The sequence below is a fragment of the Chionomys nivalis genome, chromosome 6 (assembly GCF_950005125.1).
Source record: "Chionomys nivalis chromosome 6, mChiNiv1.1, whole genome shotgun sequence".
In the NCBI taxonomy this organism is placed as follows: Eukaryota; Metazoa; Chordata; class Mammalia; order Rodentia; family Cricetidae; genus Chionomys; species Chionomys nivalis.
This window is the reverse complement of record NC_080091.1, coordinates 41,493,003-41,517,394: the sequence shown is the minus strand read 5'-3', so window position 1 is coordinate 41,517,394 and position 24,392 is coordinate 41,493,003. Positions and strand designations below refer to the sequence as shown.

General features: G+C 52.5%; 1 protein-coding gene across 14 annotated transcripts in view; it reads right to left on the bottom strand.

Moving 5' to 3' along the window:
- The window catches only part of Ablim2 (actin binding LIM protein family member 2), a 121,812-nt gene that overhangs the window by 38,349 nt on the left and 59,071 nt on the right, over positions 1 to 24,392 (bottom strand). For 5 of the 14 annotated variants that reach the window (XR_009057243.1, XM_057771490.1, XM_057771497.1 and 2 more), the window contains exons 7-14: positions 17,460 to 17,547; positions 14,920 to 14,978; positions 11,259 to 11,315; positions 9,776 to 9,853; positions 7,159 to 7,308; positions 4,711 to 4,743; positions 3,172 to 3,292; positions 1,437 to 1,535 (exon numbers count right to left, since the gene is read on the bottom strand). Coding sequence is in view for 13 of the 14 variants with exons in the window: in XM_057771490.1 (XP_057627473.1) it covers positions 1,437 to 1,535; positions 3,172 to 3,292; positions 4,711 to 4,743; positions 7,159 to 7,308; positions 9,776 to 9,853; positions 11,259 to 11,315; positions 14,920 to 14,978; positions 17,460 to 17,547 (685 nt within the window). In the remaining variant the exon portion in view is untranslated. The remainder of the gene's footprint in view (positions 1 to 1,436; positions 1,536 to 3,171; positions 3,293 to 4,710; positions 4,744 to 7,158; positions 7,309 to 9,775; positions 9,854 to 11,258; positions 11,316 to 14,919; positions 14,979 to 17,459; positions 17,548 to 24,392) is intronic. The other 9 variants (XM_057771499.1, XM_057771488.1, XM_057771489.1 and 6 more) reach the window with 7 other exon arrangements.

Genomic DNA, 24,392 nt, shown 5'->3' with positions numbered 1-24,392 from the left:
TTCCTGTTTCACTCCACTAAGAAGAGGAGCAGCAATGACCAATGTCTAGCATGTGCCCTTGTCTTTGGTCAGTCTGACCAGGGATCCGGATGTATAGAACTACCAAAGGCAGGGCCGTGCAGATGGGAGAAGAACTGTGTCCAGCACCATTGAGCAAAGGGAAAAAAGACATTCCTCAGAGCCGTCAGGCTCCCTCCAGGTCCCGGGAGCACCCCTCACTCTGAGACTCCCACAGACATATGATACGTGTGTATCAAGGCCCCAGAAGCTGCCACTCTGCTGCTCTAGGGATGTGCCATCTGGGGCTGTACATCTTCACTGGAGACTCAACCCCTGCTAGAGACTGGGATGTGTGGAGAGCCCATGAAGGAGCAAGGAAGACATGATAGTGCCAAGGGCTCTTCTCAGTGGGGCCAGGGGTGAGAATAAAGATGAAGGAGAACGGGCTGTTTACTGACTGCTAGTGACAGGAGCTAGCTGTCAGCTGCTCCTGCACCCCATGGAATGGAGCTTTCCATGGGTGCCATTGTGTGTCTCTGAGAGACAGGGAACTTAATGTATTGCCCAGGTACTCTTGAGAAAGTCGTTGCTATGTTTTCTAAGTCCCCAGATGTCATTTGCTGGTGCCTTTATCAGCTGGGCTGTGTAACAAAACTCACAGTTCAGGGTCTACATCCATTTCAGTCTCCTGTTTCTCACACATCAAGAGTCATGATCAAAGCTCAGAAGTGGGTTTTGGTGTTGTTATTGTTTGTTTTATTTTGGGGGTATTTCATCCTGGCTTGTTGACCATCTCTCCATTGATGCCCAGGCCACCAGTCCCAGCAGATGAGATCCCACCTTGAGACCTCACCCTACCTCTATTGCTGCTTTCACTGTGTTCCTTGAAACACTGCTACATGGAGGTTTGACCATCAATATGTGAACTTGGGGTCTACATAACTCAGTTCTTAGCATGGAGAAAAATACAAGGGTGTCCACTCTTCCCATGGAAGTCACATATATGGGTCTACAGAATATGGATCATGGCTGGTTCTGCATCCTGAAAAGAGCCTGGGGTTAGAGTCCCCTGGGTTGAGTTCTGAGCCAGCCGCCAGGGGTCTGAGGATGTGGACATCACCACCTCTCACTTCTCAGCTCCTGCTCCTGAAGGCTGACACTATCAGATGCGCCCCACCACATAGAGTTGATGGGGAAACGTGTACAATGACGCCAGTGAGGCCCTAAGCGTGGAGCAAGATGTTCATCGACATACTCTCTCCAGCTGCACTTTCAGTGACAAATCAACCCTGCTCTCCTTCCAGGAACATGGACACACTGACGAAATAGAGCCAGACACACACAACACAGGAAGAACACAGGCATGAGACACAGGGCTCTGGAAGCCATGCGGAGACATGGGACGAGCACCCCCCGCTGCGCACTGCACGCCTTACCTCGGAAGTAGGGGATGTAATGATGTCTGAACACGGATGTAGGGCTTGGGTGTTGGGACAGGGACAGACAGCTACTGGTACCAACACTCACAGTACCAGCTGCGGGCAACAGAGAGCAGTCAGTAACCCTGGGCTCCTCCACCCCAGAGCCACCAACTTGTCCTAGTCCCCACTTGGCCAGGGACATTGTCCCTCTGCTCTCCTGGAGCACCTGAAGAGGGTCACCCAGCAGGCTGTGGGACATTCTCCTCCAGGTGGGGTCAGGAGATGCTGCCTCTGGGACACAGGGTGGCAGCCAGGGCTTGGGACACAGCCTCTGGTCCTGCCTGTGGCTCACTTTGGGGTGTCCTTGAGATCAAGGACAATGGGAGGGCAGCTTCCAGAGGTCAGGGAGTGATCTGTCACCAGCATCCTCACGGCACTTGCCAGCTCAGATAGAAAGCTTGGCTCTGTAGGCTTTACCCCTGACCAAGCACTTAGCAGTTAGGCAGGCCCTCTTGGGGATGCGAAGTCAGAGGTCAAGTCACAAGAAGCCTTAGGGGAAGGGCTCAAGAAAGTCACTTCTATCCACACACTTACTATCTGTTCATTTTCTCACACACTCACACATCTCCATTCATTTACTCAATCATTCATTCATTCACTCACTCAGTCGCTCAATTCTCACTTAAACTTACACTAACCATCATTAACTCACTCATTCACCCATTCACTCACTGACTACCCATTAACTCACTCACTCATTCCCTCACTCAGTTGCTCATCCACAACCCACTCATTCATTTACTCACTCACTCATTCATTGACTCATACTCATTCACACACTTATCCACCAGCCCAGCCACTCAGACACTCACTCACTCACTTACTCTCCCATACACACTCACTCACCCTCACTCCTCACACTTGCTAAGCAGGAAGGAACAGGTGTATTGCAAAGAACCGATGACAATGATTGCAAACAATTAAGTTGATTTTTCCACCAAGTTTTCAGAACTAAGAGCTATGGCCCATAGGTGTGAAAATGGGTCATGCGCGGCTGGAAAGGGAAGAAGCAGGCTGGAAAAATCCCTCCAAAAGGCATCGCTTTTGTGCATGGCCCCTGTGGCTTCCACATGCCAGCTCAAAGCTGAGGAAGACGATGCAAATTGAGGGGTGGGGGGGGATGAGGCAATAGGATTGGAGGCCCTGTGCAGGGCTCTGTCCCAGCTTGGAAGGACATAGCGGTCTATTGCCAGCCTCTTTATTAGGATGGCTGTCTGCAGCGAGTGATAGGTACAGCATTAGACATCCTGCCTGGGTGGTGGTGTAGCCATTGACTTTGACTCCTCACATCAAGTCCTTCCAAACTCCTATGGGCTCACAACAGGCTGTGACTCGGTGTCCTGCCTCATGTGCTATTCCACATTCTCACTGTTCTGTTACTACCCCCCAGATCCCCACTCTAGTTGCTCCATGTGGGCCTCGGGGCAGGATGCTTCTCGGGATGTGCACTGTGGATTTAGACAGCTTCTCCAGCCCCAGGGTGACCAGCTGCCTCATGGCTACCTGCTCCTAGGCATAAGGCAATCCTTTTCCTTATGGCTAAGTGACTCTCCATTAACCACCTACTGGCTCCTGCCACCCCCAACTCCACCACTTTTCTCAGTGAATAAAGCAGTTACTTTCTATCTGCAAACTCACTGAGAAGAACAGCCTCGTCAGGGGTCAAGGGAAGCAGGGTGGGGATAAATACCTGGGCGACTGTAGTGCTGGGGTGACCGTGATGTTGGGGTGTAGTGCCCGAGGCTGACGGAGCCAGCAGAGCTGGGGCTGGAGGTCCGGCACTGCTTGTAGGACCGATCGTCCTGATCCCCCTGGGTGGGAAAACAGCGTGAGAGCACCTGGGTCAGAAGCACTGACTGCCTTTCATCTGCCCCACTGTATTCGCCCTCTAGATCCCAAGGGCAGAAACAACGCAGCCCTAAAACAGGGTCTCCGAGCACAGACAGAGCACATCCGGACAGCGAGGTAGGTCTGAGCCATAACAAGCCCCCTTGGCCTGATCATGGGACCATTAGACATCCACCCTTCTTGTCCATCTGACCCTCTGGAATGGGGTGAAAGGACCCTACCTGCATTCTCCCTGCCCCATTTCCCTCCCTCTTAACCATCCCCAGAACTCTGGACTTTTGGAACGGGTTGAGAACACACTGAAATGCTCCCTGTGTGTGAGGGAGGACCTAGATGTTCTGGGGCACCGTCTGAGGTGGGAGAGTACCCAGACAACAAGGCCCACAAGCGCTGATGACACAGCCCCTATCTCAGCAGGAAGAGGAGCTTCCGAGAGCAGCCAGAGCAGGCGACAGCAGCATGAGATGGCATGGCACCATGGTTCGAGGATTAGACTGCCCATCCCTCAGCAATGAAGTCTGGTGGCCTGGGTCATGCCAGCCCTCCTATCCTCATCTCAACCCCAGATACCCCACAGCACCAGGGTCCCCACAATGGCCCAGGTATGGTTTCTAAGAAGACAGGCTGAGGAGGTCATGGAGGGACAGGCAGGGGCTCTTGCCGTATGTGGATCCTGCTTCTAAAGCTACAGGAAGTAAAAAGCATTCCTCAGTCTGAGATGACAAGGAAATCCTCACTCTTGGGATCAGCTCTGTGGGCTGGAATGGGACACTCCCCAAGGATAGGGAGGAAAAAATAGCCCAGTTATTTGACATCTAGGCTCCAGTTTCCCCATGGAAGCTGTCTCTGGGAGATGGTCTGGGCTAGAGGAATTAGGTATAAAATGATGGTAGCCGTGTCCAGCACAGAGAGAGGACTCAAAAGTGTGCTGTGGACTATGCCCTCCCCATGGACTCTGTCACATGGCTGAGGGTCTGAGAGGCCACAATTTGCCCCACTGCTTCCAAGGCAAGAAGAAGCCCTGCAGTGCTGTTGAGCCTGTTTGACAGCACAGCTCTCCGAGAATGCTCAGCCACAGGTCCTGGAACTTCCTGTATATCTAGTTGGGGGGGATAGAAGGGGACCTCAGCTCACCCAAGGAAGTCATGACCCAGGCCAGGAGCTGCCAGGCGACACCACATCCCCTGTGTTGGTAAAGACCTGTCTGCACACACAAGGGGGAGCATGCAGATGAGATGCGATTATAAAAACAACCAGCAGGGGGCCCCGGTGAGGTGTGGCTAGGGCCATGTGGCCCTCAGGCCGCCATGCTGGTCATCTCTATAACCCTGCAGTTGGTAGCACCATGAGCACACAGGGCACAGGCATAGGAGGTGGTTACCTCAGTCGGCGTTGGTGAGAGCAACTGAGGCGACTGTGGACACAACAGAGCCGTCTGTTAGTGCGCTGTGCCAGGGGTTGCTTTGGGTAAGAAGGCTGTTTGGTAACCACAGGCAACACAGGCACCCACATTCAGTGACCTGAGACTCTAGCTAAGAAAAAGCCCCACTACCAGAGATGGCTTGGTGCTACTTGGCCCAGCGCCTTCCTCTACTCAGCCCACCTGATCCTTATTCTCCACAGAGACCACGAGTTCAAAAACAAAGCAGTTGGTGGTTCAGGGACCACTCTAGTAATACCCAGTGGGCTCGACTCTTATTTTCTCTGGAGAGGACAGATGGGTGGGGGACAGCAGAAAGAGGGTGACTAGGGCCATGGGCTGGGAGGAGCAGGGAGACAGAGGCTCAGAGAGGATGTTCCAGTCCTTATGTTTCCAGCCAATGGCTCCTCTCCGCTAGAAGGATGGCTCTTCCACCTCATTCAGGACACTCAGAGAGCAGGAACCAGAACCAGTTCACCTGGGCCCCTGTGAGCCCTAGCTGAGCCTCACTTGGTCATGGTTTTCTTAGGTACAATTGGGAAAAATAATTCCCAGGGGCTGGGCCGGATACAGGAACAGAAGTGAAAACTCCGCTCTTGAGAATGGTCCACAGGGATGAGGCAGTGAGGCCATAGTGAAGCCACTGGGTACTCTGTATATAATGTACCCTACAAGAGCCTGAGGTTTTCTATGTTATGTTGCCCACCACGCACCATCCTGGGCCTCGGGAGGAAGTGGCATTTTAGTGGGAACACCCCTTCCTTCTCCAGGACAGCCTGGTACTGACATCTGCTGAAGCAGGTCTCACAGGCAGTATAGGCAGAAGGTATGAGCTTGTGGTCAAGCAGATACTGGAGAGGGTAACTCCTGAATCACATAAAGACTCTCCCAGGCTGTCCCACTGTCCTCTGAGGGACAGGCCCTTAAGTCAGGACTATCTGTGGGTCACATGGATCTTGCTTTGTGGTCTCAGATGCTGAAAGAAACCTCAGAGGTCTCCAGATGGTGTCTACAACTCTATGCCACACACAAGGGGCAACCCTGTGTGACCCAGGGATATAGGACAAGGTTGTCAACAGTCTGTGGTCCTGTATATCACCACTGCCCACTAAAGCCCTTCCCACCAGGGCTTCCTGAAGCCAGTGCAGGAATTCCAGTGCTCCACTCAGGGAGAGCCCTGGTGGCATCCTGAAGCTGACCACAGTGGGACTTGAACCCAGCTCTGAGGCCTGACTTCCATGTCCCTGAAGATCAGCCAAGGAAACAGTCAGTGCGTGGTCTGGGGGGGGGGGGGGCTTTGGATCTCAGAGGGACACAGACAAGTTGCTTGATCTCAGAGCCTCTTCAGTTCCCTGCTGCCCAATGACAGGATGTGGGATGGTGACATCCACACCCAGCTCAGGCACACGGTGGGCGGCACAGTAGCCATAAGGCCAGTGAACCCCCTCCTCAGACATGCACACCAGGATGGCCACCTTCCAGTCCCTTTGTTCTTCTCCATCTCTGAGTGGCCCTCAGAGCCTGCAGGCTTGTCTGGAAGCTATGATATATGCAGGGCCAAGCTGGGCAACTCAACACTATGAGGTATGTACAATGCCCCAGGTCTTGGCTTTCACTCCCTGTGAGGCCTTGCTGAAGCTACAGAAAGGAGTCAAAAGGAGCACATATTAGGAATAACCATTTTTTCTGGCCCAGGTGGACATCTGTTCTGAGCTCCACACACAGCCAAAAACACACTAAGACCTCCTGACAGAAAGAAAATGAGACTCAGTAAGAGCTGCAGCACTCAATGGAAACAGGCAGCCTAAATAAGACATCACCAATCTATACTGTCTACTTTCAGACATCAACAATGGATCCTGCCTACTTTCAGGCATCACCAATAGATGTTGTCTGCTTTCAGACATTACCACTAGATGCTGCCTACTTTCAGGCATCTCCAATAGATGCTGCCTACTTTCAGATATCACTAATAGTTGCTGCCTACTTTCAGACATCACCAATAGATGCTGCCTACTTTCGGCAGTGCCAGGAATCATGACCCATATTGTTCAACCAGCATAGAGATGGACTCAAGGAACCCACAGAAGAAGAGCTAGCCTGGGAATGTGGGCTCAAGCCCATATGGTCCAGAGAGGGAAAATGACATAGTTCACGTGTCATGAAAGCACTTAGTAGCCAGGAAAATGCAGACATTTTCGGAGTGTGCTTCCCTTACCCCAACTCTGCTCACCTCCAATTCACTCTCAGCCTCACTTCCCTGAGGGGGGCGTGGTTAGTTAGGAGTGCCTTAAATAAGATGGGCGTGTTATCTGGGGACAAAGAAGCTGAGAGCGGTGGCCATCACTAAACTCTGTCCACAAGAGCCGGCATCTGGGGAAGCATGCAACACATGGTGACGATCCATACCTCGCCATAGCTCTGCCTGTCCCCAATGGCCGAGTGGCTAATGTAGGGTGAATAGGAGATCATGTCGGGCCGGTCAATGTTATAGATTGCTTTGTTTTTGGGAAGAGCAGCCAAGTCCCTGTAGTCCAGGATCTCATCGCCAAGCTTCGCCTGATGGGAGAGAGAGCAGAGGAGCGAACACTGATGTCACAGGCCAGGACAGAGCGACTTCACAGCCAGCAGTGACATGGTCCAGCAAGGTCTGAGCATACCCAGCCCCCAGGAAAGGTGGGACAGGGATGCAAGGCCCAGGACCTGATCACAGGAATAGCCTCGGGATCAGACACTGAGGTTGTTCATTATGCCCATAATGTGTTGATGGACCCATAATGTGCCTGACAAGGAGACTGAAAACCACCCATGGTACAGGTATACAGCACAAACATATATCATAGATGTACATGCACACAATCCACTGCTCACATCAATGCACATCAGGACACGCAGAGTGTGCCTTTCCGAGGTGATGAGGGTGTGCACAACAACTAAAACTACACTCACTCCCATGTGATAACACACACCTGCTGGCTCACAACACACCCATATACCGGCATACCTACTTGCACACCAGGAGTGACTCCCACAAACTTGCACACGTGTGTGTGACACATACACTAGTATAACTCACTCTATCCACACCAAATGAGCACACACGATGACATCTGCATTCATTTTCACTCTCTCTCCCCTCTTCTTAGCAGTTTTGAGCAGGTACAGAAACGGCAGCAAGATGTCTGCTCAGCATTTGACAGGGTGCTGGGACACGGCCCACATGTGTTCACTGCCTGTGAGATTCTGTGAGCCGCCATGCTGGCTCAGATGAGGTTCATGTGGCTGCTGTTGCGCCTGCTTATTCCTCCCTGCCGTCTCGGACAGCGTCCCACTGTGCCCATGCTCTCTGTATGGTCCCATGTATCTGCTCTGGTCCTAGGAGCACCTCCACCCTCTCCAGTCCCCAGCCTGGCTCTGGGCTGGTCCCTCCCTGCTCAGGTTCCATTTCTGCATCAGTCTTTGCCAGGTCTCCTCTGCCGGGACAAAGCCTCAACAGCCACAGCAGACACTGAGCTGCATCTGTGACAGAAAGTCACAGCTCCCTGTGGTGGGGACACTCACAGTGCTCCCACTTACAAGAGAGTCCAGCGCTCAGAGAGGCTGGACAATTTCCCCAGAGTCACTCACCTAAGAAGGCATGGCAGCTGAATGATTCTAGAACACTTCCCCCATTGGTACTCCCTGTCGTAGCAACTCTCAAATCGCAGCTGCATCAAGTGGCTCTCCTGATACCCCCAGGCATCTTCTACCTCAGGCCACCCACATCTTTGTCTTTCCAGAACCCATCAGGCTCTCCAGAGCCCAGCAGCCCTCACCCATCTCTAGGAAGCCTTTCTGACTACTAGACTCACTCCAGGGCTCCCTGGGGACATTTGGCAGAGAGAGTCTTGCACTTAGCCTTGCACTATGACTGAAGGCCTAATGTTTCACATCTCTGACCATTCTTCTGGAGCCCAGGGCAGGTCTCGAAATACCTGAGGTCAAATGTTAAGCCAGGGCTTATGATCACTATGGACCATTCCATTGGGATGTTCTAGCTGTTTGGACAAATGGAGCTCAGGGGATCTTTCCCAGACCATCAGTTGATCTTGGTCTCCTCTGCCCCCATTCTATACGTCCTGCCCCTTGGCTCCTGTAGTTTCCATCCTTCATCTGAGAGCTGTGAACATGCTATCCCCACTCATGGAGGTCTCACTTCCATCCAGGTCAGAGGGCTGACCTTCTGTGTACTGCATGTCCTCTCCTTCATCCCCAGGTCAGGACTAGAGTTGTCCGGAACTCCACCGGCTTGGTCACATTTTGTCTAAAGCTGAGCAATCAGGCGTCTGCACAGACTGGGTGGTGGGGTTGGATTCACCCAGCTTACAAATGAGCTTTCAGAGGCCCACAGGGGAAACACCTTGCCTCTGATGCACAGCCAGACTCTGGACCTCACAGGCACTGGCTGAGACTCAGCACAAGTGTCCTCCCAGGGTTCTAGAACCCTCTCCCTCCACACTGTGGTCACACTGACTCTGCATGGCATATTTGTCTCCTGCCCACCGTGAGGCCTCTGATTCTCACCCGCCATGTGGCCCCTTGGCCCACCAAGGTCTGTCTGGCGCCATTTTACGACACCTTTCTCTTGGGGAGCTGGGCAGGAGCCTTCTGTGCATGTGTGTGGACCTGCATAGCGGCTTGTAGGCCCACATACCCTTCCTTCACATGGCCTTGGCTGACTACCTAGAGACCAGCCATTGCCCGCCTGCAGGATGATGACCACAGCTATGCTCCATGCTTCCCTCTCATCACCAGTCAGTTGAGGACAAATTCCTAGCGGCCTTCCTAGGCCGCACGGATGTGTCTGGGCCTCAGGGTTCAAGTCACTCCCCAGCTCTCTACCCATTTTCCCCCAAGGTAGTGCTGAGTGTCCAGCCTCACCCTTAGAGCCCACAGTGACCATCTTCAGCAGACTGCAGTCTCCACAGAACTGGCCCAGTGGTGACCGCACCACCACCCCACGGCACTCTCCACGGCCCTCACTTACGTAGATCACACGGCTTGGGGACCCCGACGTGCTTGATGCGGGCACGGAGACAATGCTCTCTGAGGAAGTCCTGGTTTCCTAGAACAGAGTTATACAGGTTGACCTGGAGCCACGCTGTTGGGCACCTTCTGGAGGCATCTCCAGGATATGGGCAGGAATGCCAGTGAGCTTGGCAGGTGGAATTTTTTCCCCTTTGTAGGTTGAGGGAAGTCTCGGAACAAACGCACAGGCTTGGAAGAACAACTGAAGACTACAATAAACACAGCAGGCCATTAGTGAAGATAAGGTGTCCACAACCCGTCACTCACAAAAAGCTCAGAATGTCCCAAGGGATACTGGGGTGAGGTTATCACGTCTCTGAGGATGAAGGCAGGTGGGCATGTCTAGCAACCATGTCAAGCACCATCTCCATGGTGTATGGAACCTCTGCTATTCTTTGATGCTTAGTTCCTCTCCTTGAACAAATGTCAGTCCTCTAGCCACACCCAGCAGTCACACTCTCCCTTCTGCTGACCCAGCCCTCAGGCTGTCTCAGCTACTCCTTCCTCCCTTACCTAGGCTCAGCTCTGCCAGTACCAGGTGGTGCATGATGTCACTGCGTAACCAGCTTCCTCCCAGTCTCTGCGGTTGACAGTGCCCAACCCTCCTTACATGCCCTCCTCCCCTCCCCTCTGTGTCGCTAGCTCTAGCTCCTCCTTCCCCTCCCTCATACAGATCCCCTGAATGCCCCACACCTGGCTTTCATCCTTACAGGCAAGGCCTGTGCCCTGGCCACTCTAGACCCCTTCTCCTGGTATAGTTCCCCGCATGCCCGTTCTCGTGTCTCCTGCTGGCCTCATCTAAGAGGAACATATTTCCACCAGGTGTTCCTGCCTCTCAGAAGATGAGAGCTCTGACCCCTCTGCCCTGGGTCTCATGTCCTCCCCTGCATATCTTCAGTGACCCATACCACCACTGCCTCTCCCCCACTTTTCCTCAGGAGGCTCTTTTTTTGCCTCCGGAGTCTACCATGCTCCTCTCCTGAGGCGGTTGACATCTGTTAAGGCCCTCATTGGTTTTCTTAAATTTCCTATGATGAGGTCCTTTCCTGGGACCTCAGAGTGTGACCGTGTGGAGATGGGGTCCTCACAGAGGTCACAAAGGTAAAATGGATCACTGGGTGGATCTAAGCCAATCTGCTTGGAGTCATCCTAAAAAGAGTTCAGAACATGAACGCACACACAAGCATGTAAGAAAACAAGATGCTGCCACCAACCCCAATCAGAGAGGCCTCAGGAGGAGCCAGCCGGCCGGCCATCACCTGCAGCTTTGATCCCTGCCACAGGGAGGCAGGGAATGTGTTGGAACCTCCAGGCTAGAGGAACCAAGCCTGACCTGGAAGAGGCCTCCCCTCCTGAGCTCCTCCTACACTTAGCATGACACCATCAGGGACAGGCAGACACCAGGACCAGACGGGCCACACAAGGCAGCAGGGGGCACAAACCTGTAAGGCACAGGGCAGGGTGCCCGGGCAGGGCTGGCTGCAAACAGAGCTGTGCATCTAGAAGGGAGAGAGGAGGGATGGCGTGAAGCTTGCTCTTTGGATCCTGCCATCCCCTCTGCAGCTCCTGCGCTCTGGACCCCTCAGCACCGAGCTCTGCCACCCCTCGGGGCCCTTGATTTCTCAGCACCTCAGCTCAGGAATACACTGACAGGTACCCCTCCCTGGTACCACAGCTTTCGAGGCTGATGGGAATGGGATCGCCTCATAGCACTGACTGTCCAGTCCTTAGTCACCAAGTACCTCAGAACTGCTCCATCCACTGGCCCCCTCATCCTGTAATTGGTGCCTGTAAGATGGGGCCTGCTCTTCTAGAGGGGAGAGGCCGAGTGGGTACTGTTCTCCACCAACCCTGGATGATGCCTGCCTGGCCCCTTCTCTGGAAAGTGGCAAGATGCCCAGATAGGGGCCTGCTATTCCTGGCGTGCACTGCAGACCAATGTGGCATTCAGAGCATTGTCCCTTGGTCATGCCAGGGGAATATCTGAGCCAGCTCCGCAGAGTTGGCAGAGATGACCGCTGCCAGCTCTCTTTGTGCCATGGGCTCCAGCCACTCTGAGCAGAGATGATGTAAGCCCTCCTTGGACTCAGTGCCTAGCTCTGTGGGGGAGGGTAGAGGCCAGAACCTGACTCACCATCAGCAGAGGAGACAGGGAGAAGAGCTGGCGTGACTGTCGCCATGGTGAGAAGATGGGTACTATCCTACCCCCTCTGCCATTCCTAACCTGAAGTCTGTTCCCAAAGACCCACAGTGAACTTCAGTGCCATGTTCCCCACCTGGCCTTGTGGTACTGCCTTGTTTCTACCCACAGAGGTAAGAATAGGTCCTGGAACTGGAAGGAAGTCCATGAGCCTCATTTGCTGCCCTCTCCCCAGTTCCAGGTATAGAAAAAAATACATGGTGGGTACCAGATGCTGTGCTAAGGATGTCATGATACCTGTGGGCATTGGGTGCTGTGCTGAGGATGCCATAATACCTATAGGTTCTGGGTGCTGTACTAAGGATGCTATGATACCTGTGGGCATTGGATGGTATGCTAAGGATGTCATGATACCTATGGATACTGGGTGCTATGATAAGAATGCCATGATACCTATAGGAGCTGGGTGCTGTGCTAAGGATGTCATGATGCCTGTGGGTGCTGGGTGCTGTGCTGAGGATGCCATGATAGCTGTGGACATTGGGTCCTATGCTAAAGATGCCACAGTGCCTGTGGATCTGGGCAGTCATGACTACATCTCCCAATGTCCACTGCACCTATTCCAGATGCTCAGGACCCTGTAAACAGTGGTTCTTGTCCACAACATCTTCCCTGCCTGAGTAGAGGAGGGACAGCGACACAATTGGAGTGGCTTTCCAAACAGCAAGGAAGACTCGAATTTCTTCCTGCTGGCCTGGCCCTGCATGGATAGACCAATCAGGATCCAGGATCTTAAAGAAGAATGAGTCCCCTGAGTGTCCTAGAGATGTCCCAAGGGTCACTTGTTATGGTGACTATTAAGCCCAAGACAGGGAATCCATTTCTTGTCACTGGGTAGAAAGTAGGTTCTGCCTCCACTCAGTGGCAGATTTCAAGAGTCAATAACAAACACAGGTGCCGCCTTCATGCTGTGTTTCTCAGGGACAGGAGTTTTCATAAGCTAGTCAGGCCTGCCTGGCTTTCCTTACTCAAGGGCAGGAGTCTGTCCCCTTCACCCTCAGGTCTGACCAGACATCAGCCAGTCCTGGGAAGCCGGGGCTCAATACCAAGAAGTCAGCTTGTCTCAGGCTGCCCAGGCTCTGCCCCAAATGTTGACTGAGGGAGACAGCCTTTATGTTAAGCTACTCGCTTCTGTACAGACCAGAGAGCCTAGATGTAGGGCCCGCCTGCACAGGCCCAGGAAAACAAGGCTGCCTTATTCCCTGGTCTGGCAGCATCCATCCCTCAGGGCGTTCCATCTGGCCAGGGACCACAGAAAATGAGGAAGGCTGTTGTCGCCTGCAGCTGGTGTGGGGCAGGGCCACCCTACCCTACCTGGTCCTTGAAGCTGACTGGGGAAGGGAGAAGAGCAGGGTACCAGCAGCTCTCTTTCCTAGCTCAATCTCTGGTCAGGTCATTTTCCTGAGCACACGCATGCGTGAGAGTATATCTGGGGCCTCTGGGCAGGTCAGACTCCCTCTTCTGCTGAGTGGTTGGGCAGCAAAGGGGACCCTGCAGGCAAGATGGTGTCAGGATCTATGGTCACATCTCCACAGACCATGACTGAGGGCAGGGATGCCCTGAGTGGCAGATGCATAGTTTGCAGAGAGAATCAGCCACTGACGGAAACAGAGCATACAATGTGCATTACTCATTGGCCTCCTACCTGGAAAGCCACAGCAAAGACTTAATAGGATGTCAGCGCAATGAGGCAGAAGGATGCACAGTCACTGGGGGGTGGGGAGGTGGGGAGGTGCGGGGGTGGTTATGAGCTCCTCACAGCCAATGGCAGGGCTGCTTAGAGGATCCTGGACAGCGCCCTGCTAGCCACTGCCTCCCTGTGTTCCTCCCTGTTCTGTGTATCCCCCTGCTTCTGTTACAGCCAGACTTCCCCTCCCCTCTCCCCCATCATTTCCTTCTCCTGTGTTTTTCTTCTTCCTCCTCCCACTCCCCTTTCCTCTTCCCCTCCTCTTTCTGCCCTGTACCTTAACCACCCTGGAAATCACTGCTGCTCTACTCCCAGGGCCTGGGTTTGAGCTCTGTACAGGCTCTCAGGCACCCTCTGGATGCTGTGCTTCCTTCCCACCCAGCGTGGCTGTTGTCTCTCCATAATCCTGGTGCCTGACACACAGCAGGGCATCTATGGTGCTCAGAGCCTATGCCTTCCTAGAGACTGACCTTTGCTCTCAGCCTCTAGGAGGCCATAGTTACCTCATCTTAGCAGCAGCTGTGTTCAGGGAGGGCTGACCACACCTGATCATCTCAGGGTATGGGTGACCATGTCGGCAAGACCAACCTGTGTCCTAGGACAAGAGCCTCGGGTTGCAGGGGCTCAATGGATCTGATACGTGGGCTTGAAGAGTCACACTCCTCCCTTGCTGGAGACCTGGTGAAATCTCGAGCATGGAGCTTGCCTGGTTGGCAGTGCTCTATGTGCCCTGTCCTGCATCTGTGTGGGAGGGTGACATGCCTGTCCCCACAAGGGAGAAGACAGTAGAAGTTCTGCTTTGGGACTTGCTGTGTATTCCGACCAATCTGCCCTCAAGAACTTGCTCTATGGCAGGCAGGCCAGCTATCAGTGAGGGTGTAGGACCTGTTAATCCCAGGCACAATTTGGGCCCACAAATGTTCTGATGGCCATAGGGACAATTAGGGCTCTTCTAAATTATCATGGCCATCTGTGTTCACTGACTAGACAAGAAAGTCAGCAGGGCTGGGCTATCTGGTGTCCATGGGACCCCATTAGACCTACATGATTGCTCATTGACCTATCTGATCCCCTACCTTGTGGCCCTCTGTCCCCTGAGCCTGGCTGTCCTGCAATGCCTCAGAGACCTGGCTGAGAAGCATGAGTAGGCTGGCCTGTGTCTCCCCTTCTAACCTGCATGTGGAGAATACACCAGGAAGCCACAAATCTCACCAACCTTGCTCTTGTCTTCAGTCCTGGCTGCTTGCCGACATGCCGGGTGCCAGATAGAGGAGCCTGTGGATAGATTCCCAGAGGAAGAGGTCAAAGAGCAGTTCTGGGTACGGTACCCACGTATGACTACCTGCTCAATATCCTTCAGACAGGCTCCATACCTCCTCTCCATGACACTGAGAGCAGCTTGGCTCATGTGGGGTAATGGCATGAGGGAAAACATAGAACTTCCCAATGTGATCTGATTACTTTTGTGGGCACCAACACGGGTTCCAGGGAGCCTGGGCACACTGCCCAGCCTAAGCTAGCCAGAGGGGTATTCTTGGAGGTAGCATCAAGTACAGAGGCAGACATAGGGAAGAAGCTCTCATGGCTGAGATACCATGAAAGTCATAGCACCACATTTGCCAGAGCTCTCTCTGATCATAGCATCAACAACCTGCCAGAGACCACCTTCATGGAGAGAATAGCTATGAGGAGCCAAACAGAAGACCTCAGAGTGGCTGGAAATGGTGGGGGTCCCACACAAGGCCCTGGCCATAGTCTTCAGCTCCCCAGAGAGCACAAATAAGTGCCATTAGCCTGGTCAGACCCTCACTGCAGTGTGGAAAACACACGGGAGGGCAGCCTGAGAGGGCAGCCTGGACTCCATGCCCACAGAAAGCCCTGGCAGGCCCCACTGCATTGGCTCAACATCCCAGACTCATGAAGAAGATCTTTGTTTCCAAAGATAAGGACACTTTCATGTGAGCACGTGTCCCCAAGCCACTACGCCAGTGAGCCGTGCTTGGTATTGGCTGGCCCTCTGTCTAAGGGCTTCATTTACATCTACAGCGAGGCCTCTGCAGAGGGCCTCCCACAGAGCAGCCATGGTGGCTGGCCTGACTCTCAGGATCTCCCTTGGGAACAACAGGCGACAATAGGGATGAGACTGCCACATCTGACATCATCCCCAGTCAGGGAATGCCTCAGAAAAGGGAGGCCTGTCTCACACACAGATTGGAATGTCTCTCTGTGGTTACTCAGCATCAGTCTATAGACAGAACACAACAGATGCAGCTGCTACCAGCTCCGTCCCTTGCCCAACCCTGTCCCAGGACCCCAGGAGAAAGAGCAAGTTGCCAAAGAGATGAAATACAAACAAGGTCACTGATCGTGCCCACCCTATTGCTGGCCCCTGGCCCCCCAGTCATTCCAGTGTCCCATGGTCACGTGATCTGGGATGAAGTCAAGCCCCTCAAGCCTCCTGCATCTGTCTCTCCTGCTAGCCCTGGGCAGGGGTTGAGGGGTGAGCTCTCTCCTCTTGCTGTATTCAGTCTGGTGAGGACCAAATCACCAGGCTGAGTGAATCCTCTGCCACTTTCATTTTGAATGTAGGCTCCTGGTGGGCTCTCTGCCTTCCTAGTCACCTATTCACCCTGCAGCTCCAGCCTCTCGCCGTGGCCAAGCCAAGCCCACACCTCCTCCAAGCAGCACTCCCAGCCTTTCTGCTAGTGTACCTGGGATGTCTTGGCCTCACAGTCGCTCCCTCTGACTAACGGCTCTGGAGGGTAGGCTGACCAAGCTCTTGCACCAGGCCCTGACTGAACATCTTAACCTAAATGATGTCATTCCCAGTAGAGTTTTGAGATGAAACTATGCTGCCTCTTTGACTTTCCAAGAGACAGGACCGGAAGGAAACAGACGTAACCTCCCTCTCAGGCCTGAAAGACTGGCAAGCTCCTAAGCACCTGTGTGACCTGGAGCCACCTTCAGTTGGTTGCTTTGTCCCCATACTGCTTCAGGGGGGACAGTGACCTGGCGATGCTGTCACCTCTCTGCTACTCCTGCCATTTACAGCTTCATTACATCTATACCACCATGCCCTCTGCTCGGCTGTGGGACGCTCAACCTATTTTAGGGAATGAAACATCGGATGGTTCTAAAGTGAGACATATAGCCATGAAGGGGGCTAAGCTCCACTGTTGTTTTCCATTTTGACACTATCACTGTAATTTATTTTTATTTTATTGGTATTGGGGGGATTGCCATGGCACATGTGAAGTGTGTGAAGGTCAGAGGGTACATTCCAACAGCCAGTTCTCTCTGTCCACCTTTACTTGGGTTCCAGGGGTGGAACTCAGGCCATCAGGTTTGTGCAGTCAGGGGCTCCAGCCATGAAGCCACCTCTCTGTCCCTATCACTGTCCCTATCAATAGAGTTTTGATAGGGTTCTAGGGAACACATCGGAAGGCTCCTTTCTCCAAATTTCCCTTTGCCAATGTTGTGAAGACAGCTCCTTTCCACCCTGCAGGAAGGAAACCTGGTCTTGCTGCAGTGTAGAAGGGGCACCAAAAGGCTCAGGTGGGGCACAACTAAAGTCTTTGAGTCCTCACGGCCTACTCTTTGGCAGCCTGATCTCACTCACTCGGGTTCACTGATACCCTTGATGGCAGTGTCGCTGACTCGAGATCACAGTCAGTGTGTGATATGCCAGCTCCCAGCAGCACTGTGGGAGTTTTTCACCCTGAGCATACCGTGCAATAGGCACATCCGAATGCTTACCTTGCAGGTACATCTCCTCGCCCTCTGAGAACATCTGGCCGCACCTGACGCATAGCGCGCACGAAGGGTGGTAGTGCTTCTCCCCGGCCTGGGCAAAGCACAAAGCAGGTAAGTGTTGCCACTGCGCTGGGTGCCCACGGGGCCATAGCATGCAGGGTGGGCCTCTGTCCTGTGCACACATCTGGGGAAGTGAGCACATCAAAGGCCTAGAAGCCACTGGGATCAAAGATCTGCACAAGCTAGGGCATATCCAGGGCCTGTTCAAAAGCTGGGAGACCTAGCTCCACCTGCCTGATCCTTGATCTCTGGAGACGAGATGTGCAGTAAACTACCCCTGGGTGTGACTGTGGACAGATAAATATAAAAGGAGGGTCTGGTCCCTTCACCTCTGCATGGCCTAGGGGATAAGAGTGGAAGCAAGAATTGGAGGGTGGGAAGGGGCAACTTCATTTCTCCAGTGATGGGAACAGGGAGCATAGATTGGGGTTTTGGGGGTTTGGGGGGGTTGTTGTTGTTTTGTATCTCTGTACTCCTTAATTCTCTCAATTAGCACTTTCTAGTTTAGTAATTCTTTAAAAGTCATTAAATTAGATTACAAATTTTAATCCTAAAACAAATAGATTACATTAATTGTAATTTTTTGCCTCTGGTTTACTTCTACATGGTGCCAAAAAGAGTCCTAGAGTGCTGTTTCCACCATCCTCAACAGTGAGCGCTGCTCCCAGGGTGTGGCAGGTGGGCCTGCCGCTAAATGTGAAAGATGAAGCCGTGTCTCACAGCAGCCTAAAATGAGAAGAGGCTCCACGCCCGCTTCTGAACTTGAATCTTAATTGGCACCCTCCTGAATAAGAAGTGGGGGGGCGCTAAGAGCACCTTACCCCACTCACTACCTAGGTCTGTTTTCCCTTGGAAAAACTAGGCCAAGGCCCCTGCTTGTGGGAAAGGAGAATCAAGACTCTCTCCCATGTGGGCCTTGCCAGCTGCTCTGCACTTCCTCCTGGCTATCAGCTCAGCTTCCATCCACGCTCATGTCTCAGGCCAAAGGATCTTCAAGGCAGAGAAGAGAGACCCCCAACCATGGTGGCTGACCCCAGTCAAGGCTCCTGCTCATGTTAACCCTGCCACCCGGGTTCCTCTGGACTTCCCAGCCTCACCAAATGGCCTTTTTGCTCCCAAAGCCACCTCCTTCTTAGGAGTCTTCCTGATACCCCCTAATCTCATCCCTTCTGACCCTCACAGCTTGGCGAGTATCCAGGCTTTTTCTTTCCAGAACACACTGGACTTAGCTGGCAGGGCTGGTGCCTGGGCCCTTCCAGGACTGAACTGCTTCATGGGCAGTGGCCATACCCCATGCCAGCCTGAATGACAGGGTAAGGGTCTGGGTCATTTTGGTGATTACAATAGAGAACAGTGAGTGGGCAGGGGAATGCTGTGTTTTGAGTTCTGAGCAAAGGTTGAAAACCACTCTGTAATTTTAGAAAAGTCAGCTGATAGCCAAAGTTGATGTTCCCCAGTTCATGACCTTCCTTCCTTCCCCCTACTCCCCACAGTCCTCCCAGCAGGCCTGTGACAGCCCCAGGGTAAGCAAGCCCTGTGTCCACTTGTGAATTTAAAGGGATATAGAACACTGATGGAAATAGTTTCTGAGATACTAGGTTCAGGGCTGGAGAGATGGTCCAGTGGTTAAGAGAGCTTGCTGATCTTCCAGAGGACCTGAGTTCGGTTCCCAGCACCCACGCTGGACAGCTCACAATTACTTGTAACTCCAGCTCCAGATTATTCTATGTCCTCTTCAGGCATGCCACACACGTGACATACATGGAGATATAAACACATTGGAGAGATAGAGGGAAACAGAGAGACAAAGCGACAGAGAGACAGTCAGGATTTCCTTCTGTAACAGTTGTGCCATCCCTGTGACTTGCCACATTATGCGTGTGCACGCGCACACGAGCGCGCGCGCACACACACACTACTCAGTTCCACACATACTAGGGGTTTAGTTCCTTTATATAATATACTGTGGGTGCATTTCAGCCTTCGCTGTCATAAAAGCCATGGGGCAGAGGGAGACTTGAGCAGGGCCATTTGGTGGGCAGACACAGCAGAGCTGGGATAGAAGTCCAGCAGGCCCCAAGTGCACACATTTCAGACTGGGCCTGTGGGATCCCAACCCTACCTCAAAGTACTCGACTCCGGGGTGGAGATCACATATTCACACGTCCCCCTCAACCCTCATGCCCTGAACAAAGACAGAGAGGAAGCGGACAGTCTGAACAGTAGAGAAGAACAGCCAGCACAGAGGAGCCGGACCCAGGTTTATCGGGTCCATTTGAGAGGGTGGTGACTGTCCTGGGGTGACTGGAAAAAGTCCACAGAGGCTGGGTGTGTTTGTGGTCCTAGCTTGTATAGTGAAAATGTGTCCAGGTGCACATGGCCGCTCCTCTCTGCATGTAAGTGTGCACATGGACACTCAAGTCTAAGAGTTTCATAAACAGACAGAGGGCCTAACTACAAGATCCAAAACAGCACAACTGTCAAGAGAAAAGCTCGCACAGAGCCCTTATTAGCCTGGACAGAGACTTAGATTGGGCAACCAAACCATAAACAAAAGAAGGACAATCGGAAAGCAGACTTTAGCAAGACCTGCCAAAAGCTCCGGTTCAGCAAAGGGCACAGGAGGAGGCTAAGAAGACAAGCAGAAGAAGGGGAGGATAGCTTTGCAAATCATAGATTCAGTAAGGCATGGGATCCAGAGTATGTAAAGAACCATTGCCATTCAATGGGACACAGCACAGAGAAGAAAGGAACAGCACTTTTTGCCTGTGGATGATGCTGAGGAAGTGTTATTGAGTGTTCTCATCTCCCTGCTGCCAGGTCCAAGTCAGGCTCCTAAAGAACCTGAACAGATATGGAAGCAAGCTCTTATTGGAGGGTGCGGCTTTAAACCATCTCTGAATATCTGAGGAACCACAGAGAACACTCACTGCCACAGGGCAGGAGGCGGATGAAGCCATGAATGAAAGGCCACATAATGTGCCTAAAAGAACAGTGAAACCAAAGGCAGCTGAGAGAAGATTCTCAAAGACTAGGTGCCCACTAGTGGAAAGGAGCTTTCCTTCTATGACCACAGCCAAAGGCACCCTAGCCACCTCTGTCCTTACAGCTATCAGTCCTGCCATAACCTGCCAGCCATCACCCTGCCCACCACCGAGGAAAGCCACCTAGAGATTACTTTTGCACAGCCAGGAGAAGTGAAGTGGTTAGAACCACAATGGCAGCAGGAGAAAGGACAGCATTGTTCATTATCTCGGAGGACCACAACTCTGTAGATGAGGCTGTCGTTCAAAAATGCCACACTGTGAGTGGCCAGCTTGAGAGTGGCTGCCACGCTGGGAAGAGAGAAGGTTGGGAAGTGAACCCTGTTCACACCTGAGATGTCCAGTGTTTCCTGTAGGCCCACATGGTTCTGGAAACTCTGGTGGTGGTTGTAGAGGCGGCTAGGGTGGCAATGACCACCCTGGTCATGAAGGAAACGACAGGGACCATTGTATGGTGGATATAGTGGCAGTGTTGATGACTCTAATGAGTTTGGTAATGATGGTGGCTTCGGGAGAGGTAGTCCTGGTTCTTCAGGAGAAGGCAGAGGCTATGGTAATGGCGGATGGGGCTATGGTGAAAGTGGCTATGACAGCTTTAACAATGGGGGACAGGAAGGAAGTTTTGCAATGACAGTAGAGGCAACTGTTCAGGTGGAAATCACAAAACTCAATCTCCAGACTTTGCACCCATGAAGGACTCTGGAGGAAGGAGCTCTGGCCCTGTGGTGTGGAAGTTCCTAACACTCTGCCAAACCATGAAACCAAGGTGGCTGCAATGGGCCCCAGCAGCTGCAGTGCTACTGAAGGGGCAAAAGGTTCTAACCATTGTCCAGAAACAAAGTCTAGCTGGCCAGGAAGGCTAGAGATGTGACAGGGAACAAGACTGTGAACTCAGGACAGTACCTGTGATGGGCTGTGTAGCAGGGTGTTTGCTTCTGTTCTGGGGGAAGCATGTAGCTCTCAACAAACTATTTTGTGTGTTTGTTTGGTTTGGTTTGGTATTTTGAGACAGGGTTTCTTTGTGTAGCCCTTGCTGTTCTAGAGCTAGCTCTGTAGACCAGATTGGCCTCGAACTCACAGAGTTCCTAATGCCTCTGCCTCCCAAGTGCTGGGATGAAAGGTATGTGCCACCACTGCCTGCTTCCAAGTGTTTTAACATCAGGTTTTTTCACTCAGTCAGTTGATTGTCAAGTGTACTGGTTTGATCATGACACCAATTAGGTATGTCTTTAAAAAACAGAAGAAATTGGTTGGAGAGATCTTAAGAACTCTTAAGAGCTTAGGAGGGCTTGCTGTGCACCCAGGGGGGATGAGTTCAGATCCTAACACCCATGTAACAAGCCGAGCATGGTTTCATGTACTCCTCTGGCCTCTGAGTGCAGGTGCACACAGCCACACACCTCTGCACATGTATGTAAATACACCATGGATGGGGGTGGGGCAACTTGGATAGTCACTTCTCCAAAGATGCTAAGAAAGTGATGGAACAGAAAAGATGGTCAATGTCACACGTCACTGCCATAGGGACTTGCTAATCAGCTCCTGACCTGAGAAGACTAGGTGTCTCATACCCACCAGAGCAGCTGTACGTGTACAAGATCAAGACCATGGGAAGCCTGTGGGGAATTGGGTCCACTTGCTGTACAAACTAGAAATCCACTGCGTGGTGTCTAAGAAAGACTCCTACGCCCAGTTCACAGCAACATGGCACACGCTGGTCAATGGCTCCTAAGCTCACACGTGCCCCGTAAAGGAGGCAGTGCAGCACATCCATCCATAGGATGCTGTGTGTTAGACAGGAGGAGGCACCCACAGGTGCCACAGTGTGGACAGCCTGTAAACACTGAAGGAGAGGAGCCAGTCATGCAAGGTCAGCTGTGTGACTCAGAAACACCCAGAACGGGCAAATCCACAGAGGCAGCCAGGGGCCAGAGGTGACCTTGCCTTGGCTCTTTGACTGGTGAGGACACTCAGGTATGTCAAACCTCCCCCACCTCTCCTCTTGCTGCTGCTGCTACAAACAAAGGGAGCACAAAAGGCCAGTGAAGGTGACAGAGTCAAAGCTGAATATCTTTGTTGTTGCTGTCACAGCCACGGTCACTGTGTTTCCCCTACAGTGAGGGGTCTTGTAGTCATCTATCCAAGCAGGGTTTCCCAGGAAGACCAAAGCATCAAGAGCAGGCTGCTTCGGCACTGAACGTCTGTGTCACTACCTCTGCATCCCCAGCAGGCAGATGGCCTAACCCTTTGCCTATTTGGGGCTCAAGATGGCTCAGATTTGAACAGTGCATCAGAAGCCCAAAATGTTTTGGCAATGTGTGGTTTTAGAAAAATAGCTTATGCCTCCCAACAAGCAACTGTCATCTTTAGCAAAATAGACCAAGGCTGGCTATGGAGATGTGAGTAGCTCACAAGGGCACAAAGCTCCTACAGCCCCAGTAGGGCCAGGCCAGTAGGCAGGGCTCCAAGGATTGTCCCCAGCAGCTCTGCAGAAAGGGTCAGTGGCACCTAAGTGGGGTAGAAGCCTCATGCCTTGAGACGCTGCCTCTTCTCTGCAGGGTGGAGCAAGGGACCACTCCTCACATAGCCTGCAGAAATCTGGATCTTCCTAACCGAGCCTCACATATCCGAGGCCAGTACCTTCTTCCTCAGACGCAACTTGATAAAGCAAGTTGTCTAGGGACCTGGACATGCCTTCTTCTGCCCCTGGGTTTTCCTTTGGTTTCTCCATGGAAAGCAGAGCTGGACCTTCATGTGGCTGCTCAGAGCCCAGGGCATTCCTTGGTTAGTCTCAAAAGTATATATGCCTTTATTCTTGATTATTTTTGAAATGTTGGGTTTGAACTCAGAGTCTTGCCTTTGCTGGGCAACTGCTGTCCCACTAAACTATATCCCAGCTTTTGGTCTCACTTTGCACACGGGCTAGCCTTGAACTTGCAAATCTGCCTCTGCCTCCTAAATACTGGAATTCTAGGTGGGTGTCACCATACCTGGCTTGCAAATTCCTTGTGAATCTCCAAGACTGAATCCAGATGTTAAAAGTCCTAATTGCATGAGGAAATGAAATTTATAAGGCAAAGAATCAAGACCCAGAGCAGGCGCCAGGCAGCCCAGGAGTGCCTGATGGCTGCAGCTGTACTGAGTCCCCAGGGCTCTTCTACCTGAGTCCTTGTGGGAATCACTTGCTCCCAAAAGAAGAGCCAAGTTAGTACATGCCCAGCAAAGCCCCAGAGGTCTGGAGTCCCTTCCCAGACTCTGTCTCTGTCCCAGCGCTTAACCCCCTTACCACACACACCCCTAGCTCCTCACTTCTCAGGGTCTGTTACCAACATATTACCCCCGCCCCAGGTTCCCCTGTATCCACCTCCCATCTTGATCCTCACCATCATTGCCACTTAAGATGGCATCTTGGGAAGCTATGCCATATAGCCACACAACCACCCTTAAGGCCCACCAGGGAGGCATCCATGAAAGGTGCTGAGAGGGAACACAGGCCCACAGTCAAGCACAGTGCTCCCTGGGGATAGAGAGTTCTGCCAAACACACATGGGAACAGGTGAGGATCCCAGCCTACAGTGGTACACACACTCATGTCTGTATGTGTGCTTGTGTGCCTATTCGTGTTGTCCATCTGTACATATGTGTCTATGTCTCTGTGTCTGTGTGCTTGCATGTGGCATGCTGTGTGTCTGTGCTTTTCTGTGTCTCCGAGTATTGTATCCATGTGTAAGTCTGTGGGTTGCTTCTCTCTCTCTCTCTCTCTCTCTCTCTCTCTCTCTCTCTCTCTCTCTCTCTGTGTGTGTGTGTGTGTAGGTGAAACACAAAAATATCA